Below are 15936 nucleotides of genomic sequence, written 5' to 3' on the forward strand. Positions count from 1 at the left end.
CCAGGTGTAGATCTCCCAGTGGGGGGGGGGAGGGAGGCTAGGGTTGCCAGGTCTCCGGCCACCACCTGGAGGTTGGCAACCCCAGGGGAGGCCACACAGAGAAGGCCTGGAGGGCTCCCCCGGTCCTCCCCCCCTCCCAGGCGGGAGGGCAGCCAGTGGTGGGCCCGAGCAAACGAGGCGCCAGGGAGGCACAGCCCGCGGTCGATTGGCAAGGGAGGAAGGAAGGAAAACAAAGAAAGAGGAAAAGGGAGAGAGGGTGAAAGAAATGGAAAGAGAGGGAGAAAGAAAAGGACAGAGGGAGATAGACAAAGAAAGAGACAGAAAGAGAGGGAGACAGAAAGAGAGAGAGAAAAGCCTTCCCCTACACACACACCCGCCGGCCCCACGTGACCTGGCCCCAGGCTCCATGCCCTCCCCGCCCCAGAGTCCACAAAAGGCCCCCTGAAACCCGATTGGCTCCTGAGCACATGCTCTGCAGCTGGGAGCCACGGGCCTCTTCCCCCCACCCTTGCTGCTCAACAGCCGACAGGCAGCAAGAGGGGCTTACAGTGTGCCCCGGCGTTCCTGCACGCTGCGGTTATAGGGGGAAGAGGAGGAGGCGAGAGGAGGTCCAAAGGGCGCTGCAGCAACCCTGCAAGCCGTGGCCCCAGGAACACCCTCAGGGAGGGCCGCCCTATGCCGCGCCTCCACGGCGGGGCCCCGGAGCTCCCGAGGGCCACAAAAAATGTCCAAGAAGGGATGGGGGGGCCTGAGGTTCCCCATCCCTGCCCTAGCAGATCCCCCCCCCCGGAGTAGCTCGGTGGGAGCAGGCTAAGGGCCCATATAACCCAGCAGCCTGTTTCCAACAGTGGCCAGCCAAATAGCCCAAAAGCACAGAATAAAGCCAATAGCTTTCTCTACCTCCAAGCATGAAGTTTCATTACCATCCAGACTGTATGAAGACCTCAAGCCTTTTCCCTCACCCAGAAGTTTTTTATCACATGTTGAGACCACCCCTTCTCCTCTCATCAAGATGGACCATCTTACCTCATAGTTCCCCCTGCATCTGCAACTCCAAATGCTCCTCCCCTTCCCTCAATGGGCTGCAAGAGGGGGGAAAAAGTAGAATGGAACACTGAGATCAAATGGAAGACTAGAATACATCACTGGAAAACGCTGCCCCCCCTTGAAGGAGGATAGGTAAGTGAGGAAGCCAGGCTCAGCAGCTGTCAGGCCCAGCAGCCTCTCAGCAATGCACCCAATAATTCTCTTTTAACAGGCCAGATGTTCAGACAGGAGACCTTGCACTGAGTCACAGCCCCAGAGAGTGTGTCAAGAGCCATTGGAAGCCAAAGCAAGGAGGAACCAAAGCAAGGAGGGGAGGGGCTGTGGTTCAGTGGTAGAGCGTTTGGAATACAGAAGGTCCCAGGTTCAATCCCCAACATCTCCAGTTAAAGGGACTAGGCAAGTAGGTGATGTGAAAGACCTCAGCCTGAGACCCTGGAGAGCCACTGCCGGCCTGAGTAGACAATACTGACTTTGATGGACCAAGGGTCCGATTTAGCATAAGGCAGTTTATACTGCCTTCAACCAGACAGAGGAGCCCTAGTTTTATAGTCAGGTTGCATCACCTTGTAGAGCCTTACCTTCCTTCTTGCACTTCCATGTTACTTCCCATCCTCTGCTGTCGCCTCCTTGCTAGCATCTGTGTGGAAAAGAAGAAAGGCTGAGCACCAGAAAAAGAGATCTCAACCCAGCACAAGTAAGGAGACTTCACTGACTGTCATGTCTGAGTGGATGAGAATGGGAGGAGATCTCAGTCCACTGTGCTTCTGCCCGGGATAGCCACAGCTGTGACTGGACAAGCCATGCATTGCTCTAGCAAGCTCTCACTGTGGGGAACTACTACTTGTTAGCATTCAAATCACTAACCAGGTGCTCCAGACAATGCTGCTTTTGGTGTGTGTGTGGGGTGGGGGTGAGAGGAAGCCATCTCTGCAAAGTAAAGGCATGCCTCCATTTTTAATGCCTTGATACACGAACACTTTCCTATTCTGAACGATCATCTCCTTTTAGAGTTCAAGCACATTTGCATGCTACTGCTTCTAGTCCTACCTTGCATTATAGGCCCGTCACTATACCATGACAGATCATTTGTACTATTGCAATATTGGCAGTGACAGAAGCTCTCCGCTATAGGAAGAGAACTCTGAGTTTTTAGACTCTGAAGAATAAGTGTGCCGGATGCTTTTCCCTGCCAACAGCAGGACCTGGCCTTTTTGAGTACTGAGTGCAAGGCAGCTCTCCCAGAAAAGGTCAGGAGATGCTCCTGCCTACCTCTCCCTTCTCACAGTAGAAATCTGCTGGCTTTGTGCCCAGAGAAGAAGAAGAGAGAAGGCTGAACAGGAACAGTAAATGCTTATCCAAACCCTGAGGGGGCGGGAGGCTGTCAGCAAGATGAAGCACATGTTCACAGCATTACAGCAATGTGCCAGAGGCTGACATCTCACTACCGCCCCATCCAGTTCCTAATGGGAAGAGGTATCAGGAATTAGCCACTGCCGCCACCACTCCCATCCCAATTCAACCACTGGCCTACAAAGGCAAAGACCCATGTAAGGTTGCAGAATACCTCTCATGGAACAGATGGAGGCTTGTCATAAGGAGAACTTTCACCTGACTCCTAGCATTATGCGTCTAACACCTTGAAATGTTTTCAAACTTTAGGGTTTAGTGCCAGAAGCAGTTGTTTCCATAAGGCACGACTCTACCTTGAGGTTGTAGGTGTTTGCTATGCCGAGGCAATTCAAGATGAGAAACTGGGAAATACGCACCAGGACAGATCCTTCAAGGATCTAGCTAACTGGTCATAAGAACATAAGAAAGGCCCTGCTGGATCAGACCAAGGTCCAGCAAGTCTAGCAGTCTGTTCACACTGTGGCCAACCTGGTGCCTCTGGGAAGCCCACAAACAAGACGACTGCAGCAGCATTATCCTGCCTGTGTTCCGAAGCACCTCATAGGCGTGCTCATCGTCCATGTTCCAAAGCACCTAATATAACAGGCATGTTCCTTTTCAGTATCCTCAGCAAGAAAGACATGTGGGGGATGGAAGGGACTGACAACCTCTGCCATGCGCAATGAGAGCAGTGCTGGAATGGGGAGTACACTTTAAGACAGCTAATGGCAAAGGCAGGGAAGTTCAAGGGCAGAATATTTTCTCAAGGCAGGACTGGACCTTACCCGGGACTTATGCAAGTAGAACAGTAGGCCTCCCACTGCCAGCAGGATCCCCAGGACGCTGGGCACCAGGGTATACATCAGAGCCATCCTTTGGCTATCTCTGCGTTCCGGCGTCTTGCTGGACTTCTCTGTGTTCGAAGGAATGAAGCTCAGGTCAAAGTTGGGCCCCGACAGGCTATCCTCAGGCTCCCTGTCCTGGGCCAGGCCCTCTTCTCCTCGTCCTGCTCGTCTCTCTCGGACCTGGGTGCTCTGCTGTATTCCAGGGGCTCGGCCTCTGCTGCTCTGCTCCCCCCAGAAGTAGCTGTCTGGGGATCTCTCCCTTGTGGATGCTCTAAAAGACTGCCGAGTCGAGGAGAAAGGTTCCTCGGCGCCGAGGCTGGCGAACAGTGCTGGGTCGCTGGGTGGGAGAACTGCCCAGCTGCCACTGGAGGGCACCCCTGAGCTGTCCAATGGCTCCAAAGTGGCAAAGGATTCCAGGCTTAGGCTAGATGTGCTGCTGCTATCAGTCCTACCCGAATCAGATGCAGATCCAGGAATGGCCTCGGCCACATCTCTTGTCGGAAGCCAGTGATTACCGGGAGAGGGTTTGGCTAAGCCAGAAAGAGATAGATGTTGAGAGGATAACTCACTGGGCCGAATTTGGCTGCTGCCAGTTCCTGAACCAGGGAGATCAGATTTGGTTTGCTGCGGTATGGAAGGAAAGGCGGGGAAGCTACTGGGCCTTGGGAACCAAGGGTGCAGGGGTCGGGTCAGTTCCTGGAATGCTGCAGTATCCATGGCCGCAGGGTCATGTCCCTGTGACATAGCTGCCGACGCCAATTCTTCTGGTGCAGAGGACATGGCAGCGTGAACGGCAACCCCCAAGTCTATGCTTGGGCCTCTGTAGGTGCTCCTGGGCACCCTGGGCCTGGTACTACCCTCTGACTGGCCTCGAGGCTGCATGGTGCCAGGCAGCATAAATAACTGGAGAGTGCTGGCAGCGGTCTCCTTGCTGTCCAGCTGGTCTGCAACGGAAGGAAGGGACTCGAAAGTCGGAAGGAAAGAAGGCACGAGCCCCCGAGTGTTGGGGCTTGTGGCTGGGCACTTGCAGTCTTGGTCAGTCACCACACCTGAAAGAGCCAGATACAGAAAAGAGAGGCTATAGCGAGAACGGCCTCCAGGATGCGAGGGACAGAAAAAGGCTTCAGGCTTGGCTCTGCCCCTGCCCTCAAATCACCACGAGAAGACAGACTCCAGTCCAGCCAGACCACGGCCAGAACCAACAAGACAAGCCACAAGGAGGAGTTGGCAGAGAGACAAGAAGATGGTCCAGAGACAGCTGCAAGATTGGCTAGGAGCAGCAGAGAAAGCTCGCACAGCTTCCGTCAGAGCTTGATCCAGCTGGTTAATGAGCCGAATGAATGTCCCAGAACGGGGAAGCTGGGACTACACAGCCGCAAGCAGGAAGGTAAGCCGTATGTCACCGCCACAAGTAGCTGCTCAAGCGAGATCCAAAAGGAAGCAGGCTAGTCCTCGTTTGAGCTTTGTCCCAGGAGCCATGCACCCGTACAGACGGAACAAAGGGACAGACAAAGATGGCCGCATTCTCCATATCAATACTGCAGAGCACCACCCAGAGGGAAGAAGGCTTCACTGAACCTACTGGCTGCCCAGGAGAACCAAGCTAAACTAAAGAGTTGGTGAGAAGACAGCCTAGAGAGGTCATGTCAGTCTGCTGCCAGGTCCAGGGAGAACACAGACTGGTCTCACAGGTCAGCAGCTCTCTTTAAATCATACAAGCAGCTTCCAAAGATCCAAGAGGCAGCTCAGCCAGAAAGACTGTCTTGTTAACAATGCCCATGACTACCCTTGGCTCTTAACAGGGATGCCCGCTACCAAGAGTTCCTGTATCTAACCCAAGGGTGATAATGGCAGACCTGGCTATTTCTGGATCCTCAGAATATCCATCCAACTACAGACAAACAGGCAGGTCTTGTACATGGGAGCTACCTGTGATTTTTCTATGAGCGAAAGCCTCCAATATTAGGAGGGATCTCATTTCCTGTGGAGTAACTGTGCTAGTCTAAGGTGACATAACTCTTTGTATGTGTTTGCTGTAACAAAGGGCAGGGTTTTTTTTTGTTTTGTTTTTTTGGTAGCACAAGCTGCTCTGGGTTACAGCCCCCCTTCATTAGATGCATGAAGTGAAGCCCCAGGAAGGTTGTGCTTTAAAAGCCTTCATCCACGTATTTTGAAGCTTCTCTGGAGCCATGGAGGTTCTATATGGAGTTCTTTACTAGATGTAAGCTGACTATTTCCCAGGAAACTGCACTAATCTTCAGGGTAAAAAGCCATGCTTTGGGCCTTAGTATATTGTTAGGCTGTTTCCACATGGATTCTTGCTCCACCCGGTTTCCTCACAGCAGCAGCGTTTCCAGGGGCATCTAAACGTCTCCTTCTATTTGTCTTGCCTCTGAGTCTTCCCACCCTTCCCTGTGATCTTTCCCAAACCTGGTTTGATGTGATCTTCCAAACAGACCACCATCAAGGCACCTTTGGATTCCATGTGGCCAAGAAGGTGTGCATTTTTGCAGGACGTATGACCACACTGTTGCCATTTCCTTGCTTGAGCCACGGTAATAGATCATTATAACACTATAGCAGTGTAACAGTTCCCAATCTCATTTTTAAAAATGTTCTGGTGCGTGTGGGGGGGGGATTAAATGGCATCCAGGGGGCAGGGGCTGAAGCAAGGAAAGTGTGGGGAAAAAGTGTACAGATGCTCAGCTGCCCAGCATTTCCAGCAGCAAGAGCTGGAAGCATCTGTAAAACAGAGAGGACGAGGAGCTTCTGTAAGGAAGCAGCCCTTTACTCATATTGAAGAGGTTTACAGTGCATTTCCAAAAGCTGATGTGGTCTAAATCATAGTAACATCTGGTGAAGTAGGATCTAGATACTTGCTCAAGGTGGTTTAGCAGTGACGTGTGTTGTTCATAAACAACCATAACATACAAGTTTTAGTAGACACAAAAGCACACTACGGACATATGCAGACACAAAAATGCAAGCAACAGATTGAACTCATCAGACACACATATGACCTCCCCCCACCCACAGAACCCATCATTTAGAAGAAGAGTTGGTTCTTATATGCCGACTTTACCGGCTTACAATCACCTTCCCTTCCCCTCCCTACAATAGACACCCTGTGAGGTAGGTGGGGCCGAGAGCGTGTGACTAGCTCAAGGTCACCCAGCTGGCTTTGTGTGGAGGAGTGGGGTAACAAATCCAGTTCACCGATTAGCCTCCGCCGCTCATGTGGAAGAGTGGGGAATCAAATCCCATTCTCCAGATCCGAGTCCTCTGCTCCAAACCACCGCATCACACTGCGTAGCTGATAAACCTAACACACCAACTGCCGTTTGCAGATACAAACCCCAGATGAGACTCTAGCCGTTTACCTGTAGGGGAGGCAACTTCAATTTGTGAGTCTGAACACTTCCGGAAGATCCTGCTGCAGTCTTGGCTGAAATCTTCCTTTCTATAGATTAGCTCCTCAGCCAGCCTAAAGTATCTGCGCACCAGCTCTAGCATCTCCTCTGCAGACAGAGAGAACTTCTTGAAGCAACGTGCTGCGCTCTAAAACCAAAATTAACCACAAGTGAGACACCGAGTTTCCGTCAAAAACCTCGTCATTCAATCATATCTGAAGGCAGTTTACGCAGTGAAGGGGCAGCAGTCCTGAGCCAGCAAGAGCAGTTGTATGCAGAAGCAGGTTCTTGCACCTCCAGAAGTCAAGATTGTTTGGCATTCCCAGCGCAGGATTGGGAACTGTGTATCTAGTACCCAGCACAGCAAGGAAGTCTCAACTAGTGAGAGATCTTTATTGCATAACACTAAAATATGCGTTTGGGATGTTACAGGATCTCTCCGAGGCCTGCAACACTTACAAGGCCACCTTGTACACAGCACTTCAAATTGCAATAGATGAATCACCTAAGGAAACAGCATGCTCCTAGGGCTAAAGTGCTGGGAACACAGCAGGACTTGGCTGCTTTGTGGTGTTCTCAGACTCAACGCAGCTTACTTAGCATTTGCAAGACCCAGGAGCCTGATCGGCAGGAAGTACCTGGCTTTCATCAGCTTTAATTTTAAAACATTCCTCTTTAAGGTTCTTGTGACTTTCGAGCAACATCTCTTGAATCCTGGAATTCGCAGTGTTTTCCTTGAACTTCATTTCATCGCGGAGAAGCTTTCCCAGGGGGTGATACGCAGCTTTGAGAAAGCAAACTTGATGGTTCTGGAAGGCAAAAGAGCGAGGCATCAATCTTTGTCATGGAAACCCCCTAGAAGGTACCAGAGAGAGAAAGACTCCATTTTACAGAGGTCAGACTGAGGAACTCTACATTTCCGTGGAATCGTTTCCTATAAGATTTACACCTAGACCTTGTACATGCAAGATTGGTAGCCTAATCTCAAATTCATCTGTAATGCATTTAATTCAACCTATATCAGTGGTGGGCTTACTGTCTTTCAGAGAACAGTGGACAAGTGATGGAAGAAATAGTTTTACAGGTGTAAATCTTTACCTGCAACACGCAGCTATAGCTACAGAAGACAGGATTGGATTTGTTCCAGGTAACTCAATTTATGATGAACACAGCAAGACAATGCATTCTCCTGGACAGAATAGAGATTTGGGATTCCTGTCTCATTACCAATGGTAATTTCTCCAAGCCTACTATCCCTATGAGGAGCCCCATGGCGCAGAGTGTTAAGCTGCAGTACTGCAGTCAAAAAGCTCTGCTCACGACCTGAGTTCGATCCTGACGGAAGTCGGTTTCAGGTAGCCGGCTCAAGGTTGACTCAGCCTTCCATCCTTCCAAGGTCGGTGAAATGAGTACCCAGCTTGCTGGGGCTAAAGGGAAGATGACTGGGGAAGGCACTGGCAAACCACCCCGCAAACGTGGAAACGTCAGGATGTGACGTCACCCCATGGGTCAGGAATGACCCGGTGCTTGCACAGGGGACCTTTACCTTATACTACCCCTCTGGATATCACACCTAATCCCATCATGTCATTTACTTGCTATTGACATTTACGTGCTACTGCCGTTGTGTGTCTAATTCACTCTTCTCTACTTAAGGATAGAGGGACTTGCATTCTAGCTGGATTTGAAAAAGTGAGCTGTGGCTCACGAAAGCTCATACCCTGCCAGAATTTTTGTTAGTCTTTAAGGTGCTACCGGATTCTTGCTCTTTTCTGCTGCTACTGACAGACTAACAGCTACCATCATGATCAAACAGCAAGACCTGGGCAGTGCCTCACTTGATCCAAGAGCCTGTTCCAGAATGTGCCCCAGAATTCTCTGCAGTATACTTTCTACCCTCAAGAGTCTTACTGCAGCATCAACAATGTAGTTCTGTGGTACCCATGCAGAGGCTTCTTGGCTGTTAAGTTGATATGCAAAGAGTAGAGATGTGACTGCAGGTTGCATGGACGAGAAAAAAGGGAAAAACCTGGTCTCCCCCGCACACACACGGACTTTTCCACAATTTTTATCCAATGAAACCAGAAGTTTGGGGGCATATTAAAACAAGAATTTCTCAGACAGTATATGCAAGGCACAACATGCTTTCAAAATTAAAATAATGTTGCTCAAAGTGAGCGCTTCTTATGCAAGACAATCGACAGCATTACCGGTCTGAGAACTACTCCTTAGCACTAGGTGCTCCTAGGTAGGTATAGCAACCTCTTGTGGAAGGAATGGCAAACAGATATTCATCCAACAGTTCTTACCAGATCACTCTCTTCCACATAGTTAAAGGATATCTGGCAGGAACTCTTCATCTGGGTATCAATCTGCAACAGAAGCACCAGAGTCAGGGCACACATCCTTCAAGTTCTTCAGTTCTGTTACCTTGGAATCATTCTTATTGGGTAAGGATCTCTCTTCCAAGCCACATTAAGGGACTGGGACAAGATTCTGGAGGTCTAGGATGACACCATGCTCCTTTATTCTTAGGCTCTCTAGTCCTCAGCTACCTACTCTTCAAAACCCTTGGCGATCAGACGAGAAAACAGTGCTAGAGTAGAATGCAGTGAGGTTCAAAGCCCCGCTGCATTTCAAGCACTGTTTAGGGTGTTGCTTGAGTTCTGGGGGGGGGGAGGGGGTTCAGGTCAGGCCAGCCACTTGCATCCTCTGGCTAAAAAGCCATTGCCTCAGATGTTCATCCAGCAAATTGCAGGAAGAGTACAGCTGTACCACCCTTTCCCACCTGCTTTCACCATCTGCGCATCCCAAATATTTAAACATTGCCCAGGAAATACCCAGCATGTGTATTTCTTTTTCCCTGAATAATGTGCATTTATCAAAAGAGCAAGATGCTCTTTTAGTCTGAACTTGCAAGTGTATTTGGAATGGTAAGAGACAGCACACGTGACATAACAGTGGTCAGACTAAAGAATAAGGAATAAGTGCAGGTGTTGCTCATTTGCTTCCAAACAAGCCTCATCTTCTGCCCTCCATTATGAGTGCCAATTCCACTTTTCTACTGAATTGAGCCATCGGCTCTGCCCTCAAACTCTGGCTGTTTTTTTGGAGGCTCCAAATCATTCTGAGTTGTCCCCTGAGTGGCTGGCAAGAGATGGGACTGCCAGGAAGGCATGGGCTGACTGGAAACAATTGCTCCATTATCTGGCTTGATCCATTGCCAATATCTGTTGGGCCACTGTGCAGCCCTGGCACAGCACAGAAGGCATGGCTTGGACTTGCTACAGACCAGAGAAAGACAGACAGCAGGAAGAGGGTCACTTTTGGTTTCATTTTCACCACTTAAAAAGAGATCCAGTGCTAGCTGGCCTAACAGTACTGAACTCTACTTCCTGCAGAACCAGAGCAGCAGCTGCAGCAGAACAGACACAGCAACAATCAGCTAAGTAACCTCATCCTTGGCAAATTGCACAATAATTTCCCATTTGCGGCTGGGCTTCTTCCATAGCACAACATTTAAAGGAGAAACAGCACAATTTGCTTTTACCATTTCATTGCTTAGGGAGGTGGACAGATCGGCTGTGAAATGTTCGAACACTTTCCATCCCAAAGCACTATTCCCATTTCATCTGAAGCTCTACAATATACTTGCTTCATTTGGGTTTCAGGTTTCTTTTTCATGGTAAATAAAAGGAATTTTTATATTTTTGCAAGTGAATCAGTAAAGTTAGACATGTATAACCTGAGCTGATAAAGAACCAACTGAAGATCCAGATAACACATCAAACCCCTCTACAAGAGGAAGTAGGATTTGTCACTTGAATGAATCAGCTGCCCAAAACTCTTCTGCAGAGCCCATGTGGCAGCTACATGGACCATCAGATGCGCACCTGCAGTTCTGTGCCGGGAACTCAGTGCCAGGCATGTGGGGGCCTGGTTTGGATAAGCATTGTGGAGAGGAAGAGATTAAGCCTCTCCCCCAAGCTGTTTTTCTGACTTGAAACAGCTTTTTGTTGCCGCAGTCAAGTCACAGCTGACTTATGGTGACCCTGTAAGATTTTTCAAGGCAAGAGATGTTCAGAGGTGGTTTGCCATTGCCTTCCTGTGCGTAGCAGCCCTGGTGTTCCTTGGTGAACTCCCATTCAAATACATACCAGGGCTGACCCTGCTTAGCTTCCGAGATCTGACAGGATTGGGCTAGCCTGGGCTATCCAGTTCAGGGCAAAATAGCTCTGGGGAACTGCTATTTGCACCCTTGAGAAAACTAACGTGTACAGACTGCTACATGTTAACTTCCCAAACCAGGCAAGTCAGTGGCTCCCTGGAGTCATTCCATCAAGGACGCAGTGCAGGAGGAGTCTTAAGTCCCTTCTTCTTAGACCAACAATCTGAACCAGCCTTCCATTTGCCCAGGAATTCCCAGCACAGAATTTCAGGCGCACATCTGATCTAAAGTGCTGGTGGCGACCATGAGGATTTTAACATACAAATTGGCCCACTGGCCTATTACAACTCCACAGATAGGTTAGTCTTGTTGAGAGCGTCAGTCACCACACCCCAGACGCTAGGGAGATGTGTTGAAGACCTGGTGGCTATTTGCTGACCCCAATATGAGGTTCCACAACTGGACTTTCGCCTTGTCACACTGCTCCTATTTTAAACTGCACAGAATTCTTTATAGGCTGGATCAGCGTGTGGCTCTCTGCCAATTAATCATGAGAGCTCTTGGAGCACAATCCTCTCAAAGGCCAGGACAAAATTCCCAGGAAGATGCTACAGCTCTGGATCATCCGGACCTATTCCACCCATGCCCAGAATTTTACATTCTTGTCAGCCTGCAGCCGAGCATCCAGCTCACCTTACACATATACTAAAACAAAAAACAGAAGTTCAGGAGCACTTTAAACACTAACAGCATTTACTCTGGCATGAGCTTTCATTGAGTCAGAGATGTCCTCGTCAGATGAAATGGAAAGTATTTCCCTTTCCAAGTACCACTGAACTTGTGTTTTGCTACAATGGAGTGACCCAGCGACCCCTCTGGAATTATGCACATATTGCCATTCTCCCAACTCCTTGCAGAAGAGTAGACTTCTGATAACTGAGTATAAATGAAATGTGTGTGTGGAGAAATGCCTCCCACTTAAGATTTCACCCCAATTTTGCCATCATTGTGACTACATTCATAGAATCATAGAGTTGGAAGGGACCACCAGGGTCATCTAGTCCAACCCCCTGCACAATGCAGGAAATTCACAAATACCTCCCCCCCAACCCCCCAGTGACCCCTACTACATGCCCAGAAGATGGCCAAGATGCCCTCATGAACTGCCTAAGGTTGCAGAATCAGCATTGCTGACAGATGGCCACCAAACCTCTTAAAAACCTCCAGGGAGAGCTTACCACCTCCCGAGGAAGCCTGTTCTGTGCATGTACTCAGGAACTCAGCTGCAAACTCATAGGTGGCAGAAAAGAGGGGGTTGAAGGAAGGAGACATCGAGCTCCAAGCAGAGTGTTCAGACCCTTGTTTAGGCTAATAACGCTGGACGAAGCAGGACAATGGCTTACCCTCCACACCCTGCTTGAAGGTAACATCCAGGGACAGAGAGCAAGACAGCCAAACTGTTTCAGGAAGATCTGGCTAACCTGAGGGAGAGGGGACCAGACTCTCCTCAGGCGACAGTATAAATTCTCTGACCCAAAGAATCTCCCTTAGCTTCCAGCTTCTGATCACGGAGGAACAAACCATGAAGGATTTTTTTATTTAACTATGTGACAAGAACAGGAAGAAGTCCAACCCATAAGAGCTAAGATAATACTGAATGTAGACTAGTCTGTACTATTTACACATCATTTAGGATAAGTACTGATTCTGAAGAAAGGGGACTCTATGTTTTCACATTTTCTTTGTACCCTTCCTGAGCCAAAATGGCCCATGTGTCTTCTTTTTTACTATTTAATGTTCTTTTATTTTGAATGCTCCATGTCTGATCTCTGGAAATGCCCTGTACCTATGCAGTAATGGGCAGGGGCAGCTGATAAGCTTGCATCCCTGCAGCACAACAGCTCAAAGTTGCGATGGACTGCCCCGCACGCACAGCAACCAGGATCCTCTAAATGTGAACACAGGTGCAGAGTACCACACATGCAACTCCATTCAGCAGAAAATACTCTGAGTTGCTGCTGACTACTGGCTTTACCCAGTTTGTAGTTAGCATCCTTGGGGAGCATGGGGAAGGGGCAGAGTTGCCAAGCAGATACTTGGGATGGCTGTGAGATTTTCTGACTTCTGGGGACCAGCCTGAAGGAACAGGGAGGGCCTGCAAGTCTGTTCCTTCAGTGTACAGAAGCACAACCGCATTAAGAAGTTACAGTGCAGTCTTGGTCCTGACCAGCTGTATCTCAATGTTACAGCCTTTATGAAATTGGCTCTATTTTATTCCATTCACTCATTCAGTCAAATAACTCTCTTCCTCGTTATCTGTAGTGTCTTGTCTCACCACCAGTAGGAGGCAGGCAGTTGCTAAACATATCAAGCCTGCAAGCTTAGCATGGGTCTAGAGGCTGCTGAAACGGACCACTGAATAGCAGAGGTCACATACACCAGCCATCAGGACTGTATATCTTGCAGGTACCAGCACAGAAGTCAACTATAGGAGTGGAAGCTGTTCTTACCCCTTGGGGGAGGGACTGTGGCTCAGTTTGCAGAGCATCTGCTTGGCATGCAAAAGGTCCCAGGTTCAATCCCCGGCATCTCCAGTTAAAGAGATTAGGTAAGTAGATGATGTGAAAGACTTCTGCCTGAGACCCTGGAGAGCCACTGCCGGTCTGAGTAGACAGTACTGACTTTGATGGACCAAGGGTCTGATTCAGTATATGGCAGCTTCATGTGTTTATGTGACCAAACCACCAAAGTAAACATTTCTCCTGGATGACCAGCTTGGGGAAAAAAGGTATGTGATGCCTAGCAAAGTCACACAACCCACTGGGGGAAGTTTAGAGACTGACAGACCACAGTACCCTGCTCAACTCTCCCACAGCTAGCAAAACTGTGCAAATTAGCACACACATTCATGTACAGACTTATGCAAGTGACAGAATACAGCTTCTCTTGAAGAAGAACTTGGGTGCAAAGAATCTGATTTCACCCAGCCACTACTTCTCCTCCCAACTCACATTTATTTTCCTGGCACTTGACAGCTGGTGCAGCACAGTGACTGAGGCACAGCTAGTAATCAGTTGGAAGTTGCCACCGATTGGGGAGGGGTTGGGGCTCAGTGGTAGAGCATCTGCTTGCCATGCAGAAGGTCCCAGGTTCAATCCCCGGCATCTCCAGTTAAAGGGACTAGGCAAGTAGGTGATGTGAAAGTCCTCTGAGACCCTGGAGAGCTGCTGCCGGTCTGAGCAGACAATACTGACTTCGATGGACCAAGGGTCTGATTCAGTATAAGGCAGCTTCATGTGTTCATTTGGTGCCCTGAAGCAAGCCGCTTTGGGGGCCCCTCCCCGATATGGGATTATCACAACCAACTCACTAGATCTTGCTGGAATAACAATCTTGTTCAACACACTCTGAACAATTGAAAATGTCTAGCATTGCTGCTTGCACCTTCTTGCAAAAACTTTCCACGTGACTTGGCATCTTTGCTTACCACAGATGAGTACAGGTTTCACCACCAACAGGCACCTTTGTCACTGTCACAAGCCTCTTGGCCCAGTTACACCACTGGGCTGGACTCAAGGGTGCCACCAGACTAGGCACTACATTCACCCACAGGGGTCCAGGCGCATCTCAACATTTTTTTAAAGTAACTCACCAGTTGTGACAGGTTTTTCAGGTGATCTTTAGTGACAAGACGTTTGCAGTGCGAACTCAGCATAGTTGCATAGCTGTTGCAGGCCACAAGGAAGAACAGAACCGATGTGATGAGGGAGATCATGTTTATCTAAACAGAGTGGATGCAAAGTGTCAGAATTAAACTTTACGGTGTTCTGCTCTCCCATGCACCCCTCCCCCCTAAACTGGGATCCCTCTCCACTTGAATTCACCAATATTATACGTTAATATGTATGCATATGTTATTATGTACACTGCTATTTTCTCCCTTGCAGTGACTTGCCACACATTGTGTTTCCAAGTCACAAGTGGATCACTTTTCTCTCCGACTACTTGCAAGAACTCACATAATATCTGCCTTGCTACAAGAGGAATGGTCAGGACCAGCCTCGGGGGCCCTGTTGCTGACCCCCACCCATGCATTTGCAACTGCTCCACCACCCATTTTCCTCGCCATTGATGGGGAAGTACATGTGGCTGGTACACAACAGCAGAACACCTGGCGGCCCCATTTCTACCAGCTGCATGCAACAGCCAGTGCTGTTCAGGAAAGGGCATGAATGCAGGGCAAGTGGTTGTAAATGCAGGGGGTGGGAAGGCTTGTGAGTAGGGAAGGATGCAGTCAGGTGGGAGACACAGAGGTGGGTGGTGGGGAGGGAGGCATGAGAGGGGCCTGGTGGTAGGCAGAAGGGGCCCCTGAGCACTGTCTGCTCAGGGCCCTCCAAAACCTGGAACTAGCACTGGATACAGTTAACTATCATGGACCTCTGGACACAGCCTTAGTAAAGTGAACTGAGTTTTAAGATCCTTGGTATTTTGTAAGGTTTGTTCCTTGTACTCCAAGTACCATCTCAGCAGGTATTTCCTCTGGATGCTTTTGTACCAGGAACACACCGTATGAAATACTCTACATGTCGCCAATGGCAATTTGGTGCCCCCCCCCCCCCCCGGGAATTAGATTTGTCTGTTTATGGACTATCCCTTCCTGCACAGTATACAGCTGATAAGATATTGGATTTCCTCAATTGAAGTTTCCGCTATAAGCAATATTTTAAGCCAGATTTTGGACAGTTTGAATTCTCCTTGCAAGACTACTCTCCCTGCCCCCACCCCGGTACTCTGATTGGACTAGGTCAGCCTAGTCACCAGGCTGGGAATTTCCAAATTCCTAGGACTCAGCTGGATTGAATGTCTAGATGAAGACAGCTTTAACAATGTAGCGAACAGAATCTGCAGCAGAGAACAAAACCCAAATAGAAGATTGGCAGACTGGGTCATAAGAGAATCCTCTGGAGCAATCTGCTTCCTTTACATCTCTTCTTCTTCCATGTCTTCCTTTTATCATAGCCCCTGCTCTTCTCTTCCATTCCCTTTCCCCCTTGACATCTCTCCCTTAACTCTCCCA

At 49.1% G+C, this 15936-nt stretch overlaps 1 protein-coding gene and 1 non-coding gene across 2 annotated transcripts; one reads left to right on the plus strand and one right to left on the minus strand.

Moving 5' to 3' along the window:
- Nucleotides 1-1027: 1027 nt before the first annotated feature.
- Nucleotides 1028-14636, minus strand: CSF1 (colony stimulating factor 1). Its single transcript, XM_056845524.1, has 7 exons — nt 14512-14636; nt 9001-9063; nt 7330-7500; nt 6662-6839; nt 3222-4330; nt 1626-1684; nt 1028-1082 (listed from the first exon to the last, which is right to left on the minus strand). The coding sequence occupies exons 1-7, from the start codon at nt 14632-14634 to the stop codon at nt 1028-1030; spliced, it is 1758 nt and encodes a 585-aa protein (XP_056701502.1). The 5' UTR covers nt 14635-14636.
- On the plus strand, nt 13958-14029 carry TRNAG-GCC (transfer RNA glycine (anticodon GCC)). Its single transcript has one exon. It is a non-coding gene; the product is annotated as a tRNA-Gly (tRNA).
- Nucleotides 14637-15936: the final 1300 nt, after the last annotated feature.

This window comes from Euleptes europaea, chromosome 2 (assembly GCF_029931775.1).
Source record: "Euleptes europaea isolate rEulEur1 chromosome 2, rEulEur1.hap1, whole genome shotgun sequence".
Lineage (NCBI taxonomy): Eukaryota > Metazoa > Chordata > Lepidosauria > Squamata > Sphaerodactylidae > Euleptes > Euleptes europaea.